Consider the following 3976-nt stretch of genomic DNA (forward strand, 5'->3'; position numbering starts at 1 on the left):
GCTTTTCATGTCACAATATCCCGTGTTAGTCCAGACATTGTCACAAGTTGAGAACAAAATGCAAGAAAAAAGTAAAGACGGGTTTTCGAAGGACAACCATGTTGTGTCTTGAAATGACGAGGCACACACACGCGTTTTCTATAATGTATTCGACCGTCGAGTTGCACCATTAACCTCGTGGGGGGATTGTGCTTAGGCTTTCCAGGTAACATTTCACACATGCGCAGTCGATGGCAATACAAAGTACGGGAAGTAATGTGTCCAAACAACATACAAATCTATGATGGTTAATACACCACATTACCTCCCCCCTTAGTTTAAAGATACATAACAATTTCACATCTCCTCATCCATCATACTGCATAACATTTCTTCAATAATAAACAAGTGAACATATTTCAATTACGACATCACAATCAATCCCTGTAACGTAAAGGGCGCTGTGCGCAACGTCCTGAACGTCTCAAAGCTACTGTCTCTGGCACAAGTGGTTCAGGCGGGTCTGGTGCAAAAGCTGGTGATGTAGGAATTGTGGACTCCAGTTCGTCAAAGTCTTTCTCCTGCTCAGCTGACTGAGTCACACTTTCAGGTCCAGGATCTAAAATGTCAGGTGGGTATCGAAGACGCAGCTGGTCTCCATGGCGCCTGTATACCTGATCAGTTTCACCTTGCACATGGTATGACACTAATCCGGTCCGTTGTGTCACTACTCCAGGGATCCATTTGGGATGTTCTCCTGCTGTGTTGCGGAGATAAACGGGGTCATCCACATCAAACTGTCTTTCGGCAGACTGACGATCATGTTCCTCCTTCTGTTGATACCGTCTCCTCCTCACCGTCCCAGAGATGCTCGGTTTAAGGAAATCCAGCCGTGTTCGTACATGTCTCTTTAAGAACAAGTCTGCTGGTGACTCTCCAGTTGTACTATTTGGTGTTGTGCGATAACGCAGTAAAATCGCTGTGAAATCTTATCCTCAACACTCTAGGGATGTGAATCTCAGCACTGAGGACGATCCGATACACATCACGATCCACTGCCAGCGATGCGATACTTAAACGATACATGGAATTTTCTGGCGATACGATGCGATACGTTTCACCGTCGTCAAGATGCGATACGATTCGATACACATTAAGTTCAAATCAATGCGATCCGATACGATACAATGCAATTTGTTGCGATATTGTGCAATTAAACATGGTGCAAATAAGCAAAGAAAAAAAGCTTCTAAAAAGATGGAATTCAGTATGGTATTACAAAAAGGATACCACTTTATTCCTTATAAAGAGTAGAACTTGTAAAACAACTTATTTAATCCCTTTCACAATTGGGTTTTGTGCAAAGAAAATGTAAACAATTTGGCACCTGAGACTCACAGCTATTGCTATAGTGTAAACACAAACAGACTATTCTCACTGAGTGTCTTATATGAAATATAATAATAATATATATATGTATATGAATTTATAGCGCAAGATGTCCACCCATCCACTGTTAGTGCAACTCTTTTCGCACTGTTCAGCGACACAGTAATCTCACTTCTCACTTTGTTGTACACATCGGGAATATGTTTGTAAGTGAACACAGACCTGTCTGGTATTTTATACCTGGGTTCCAAAACGTGCACGAGCTGTCTGAAACCCTCGTTGTCCACCACGCTAAGGCTGGAGGTCTTTGCATATGAAATAAGCAGTGGCCTTAGTTATAGCCATTGCGCGGTCACAGTGAGTTGCAAGGGGACTCCCAAAATAAGAGGCAATTTTTTTCTGATCCTGACCTGGTTTACCAAGAGTTTCTCCGGTGTCCGACGAGGAACTGGGCGGGGAAGCGGGAGGGAAACTTGTCGGTGATCTGGTGCCATCGGTTTAAGTGGGTCTGCATATTTGTGGTGCTGCCGTTGTATGGCTTCTTAGTGCGACATTCCTTGCAAATTACGGAGGTTTTATCAAGCTTTCCGTCTTTCTTTTCGAAGCCGTAGTATTTCCAAACATAAGATTTGAATGTTGCGGCTGCATTAAATATAGTAGTTTCCTTGCTGCTGCGTGCGCTAACTTCCATAATGTTTCGCTAGTTGTGTACTGGACTGTATGTGACGCACGGCTACCGTCCGTATTCAACACAAAACGCAAAGCAATGATGGTGCATTCATTGCGCCTAGGAAAGGGCAGATATGTAACGTTTAACATGAATAAAACGGCGCTTGAATCCGATTTTACCGATACCCATCAATGCATCGTGATGAATCGCGATTTCACCCGTCATCGTGATGAATCGCGATTTCACCCATCAATCGCGTCGTACCCAGTGAATGAGCCGATGCACTCGGATCGCGCACGTGCGCATCGATGTATCGATTAATATCGATTATTTTCCACACCCTTACAACACTCAGGATCTCTTTTGCAAGCTTCTTCATGCCCGCCTTGAAGGTTGCGATGCATCTCTCAGCGAGTCCATTTGTAGCAGGATGCTTCTGTGCTCCAGTAGTGTGCAAGATTCCGTTCCTTTTCATGAAGATTTGGAACTCATCCGACATGAAGGTTGTGGCGTTGTCAGTGACGATTTGTTCGGGTACTCCTTGTGCTGCAAACAGTCTTTTAAGCCTTGTGATGGTGGCTGCTGAGCTTATCTGTGACATTTTGAAGACCTCTAGCCACTTGGAGTGCGCATCAACCACTATCATAAACATGTGACTCATGAATGGACCTGCAAAATCAATGTGAATCCTTCTCCATACCCCTCCAGGAAACTCCCATGGGTGCAGTGGAACATGGCGTGGCATGCGTTGTTCTAGCTGGCACGTCTGACACTGCTTGCAGACCTTCTCGACATCCATGTCAATATTTGGCCACCAGACATATTGTCGTGCAATTGTCTTCATTTTTACGATACCAGGGTGTCCGTCGTGGATCTCTTTTAACACTACTCTTCTCATTTTCTCTGGCACCACTACTCTTGTTCCCCACAGAACACATCCCTGTTCTACAGAAAGTTCATCTTTCTTTCTGTGAAATACCCTGAAATTTTCGGGAATTTCAGTTGGCCACCCTAACTGGATGTATCTGTGTAGTAGTGAGAGCTCAGAGTCTTTGCGTGTAGCCTTTGATATTTGTTTTGCACTTAATGGCGCCTCCTCCAGGTGCTCACAAATCAGTGCGTTGAGAGAAGCAGTTATTGTCTTTGTACCATCGTCTATTGTCTCAGGCAGGGGGATACGGGATAGTCCATCTGCATTACCGTGCTCCTCCGATCGCCTGTAGGTAATGTGATAATCATAAGCAGACAATATGATTGCCCATCTCTGTATGCGTGCTGCTGCCATCGTTGGTAGTCCCTTGCATTCTCCGAACAGCGCGATCAGAGGCTTGTGGTCGGTTAACAATTCGAACCTCCGCCCCCAAAGGTATTGGTGGAATTTCTTTACTCCGTACACCAGACTCAAAGCCTCCTTTTCTATTTGTGAGTAGTTCTTTTCAGCCAGAGAAAGCGTTCGAGAAGCAAAAGTGATGGGATGTTATTTCCCGTCAGCCGTCGTGTGCTGAATGACAGCTCCGATCCCATAAGCAGAAGCATCACATGCAAGTGTAAGTGGCAGGCGCGGGTTGTAATGGGTTAATATATTTTCACTTGTCAACAGTTCTTTGCAGTTGTCAAACGCGCTCTGCTCATCTTTACTCCATTTCCACTTTGTTTTCTCCTTCAGCAGTCTGTAAAGTGGAGCCAAAACGGTACTTTGGCATGGTACAAAGCGTCCATAGTAGTTCATGAGACCTAAGAAGGCTCTTAGCTCTTTAGTGTTTGTGGGTGCTGGAGCATCATGAATGGCCCTGACCTCATCTTTGGACGGGTAGACTCCTTTTCCATCCAGCACGTGCCCTAGGTACTCTATTTGCGTCTTACCAAAGTCACACTTTGTCCTCTTCACTCTCAGACCATTCTCTTTCAGCCGCTGAAGAACTCTGTCCAGGTTCATTA

The 3976-nt window shown here is 44.9% G+C and overlaps 1 protein-coding gene across 1 annotated transcript; it reads right to left on the reverse strand.

Annotated features, from left to right (window-relative positions):
* Positions 1-706: 706 nt before the first annotated feature.
* On the reverse strand, positions 707-3473 carry LOC127597120 (uncharacterized protein K02A2.6-like). Its single transcript, XM_052059919.1, has 2 exons — positions 2385-3473; positions 707-739 (listed from the first exon to the last, which is right to left on the reverse strand). The coding sequence occupies exons 1-2, from the start codon at positions 3321-3323 to the stop codon at positions 707-709; spliced, it is 972 nt and encodes a 323-aa protein (XP_051915879.1). The 5' UTR covers positions 3324-3473.
* Positions 3474-3976: the final 503 nt, after the last annotated feature.

The sequence above is a fragment of the Hippocampus zosterae genome, chromosome 1 (genome assembly GCF_025434085.1).
Source record: "Hippocampus zosterae strain Florida chromosome 1, ASM2543408v3, whole genome shotgun sequence".
Taxonomy (NCBI): Eukaryota; Metazoa; Chordata; class Actinopteri; order Syngnathiformes; family Syngnathidae; genus Hippocampus; species Hippocampus zosterae.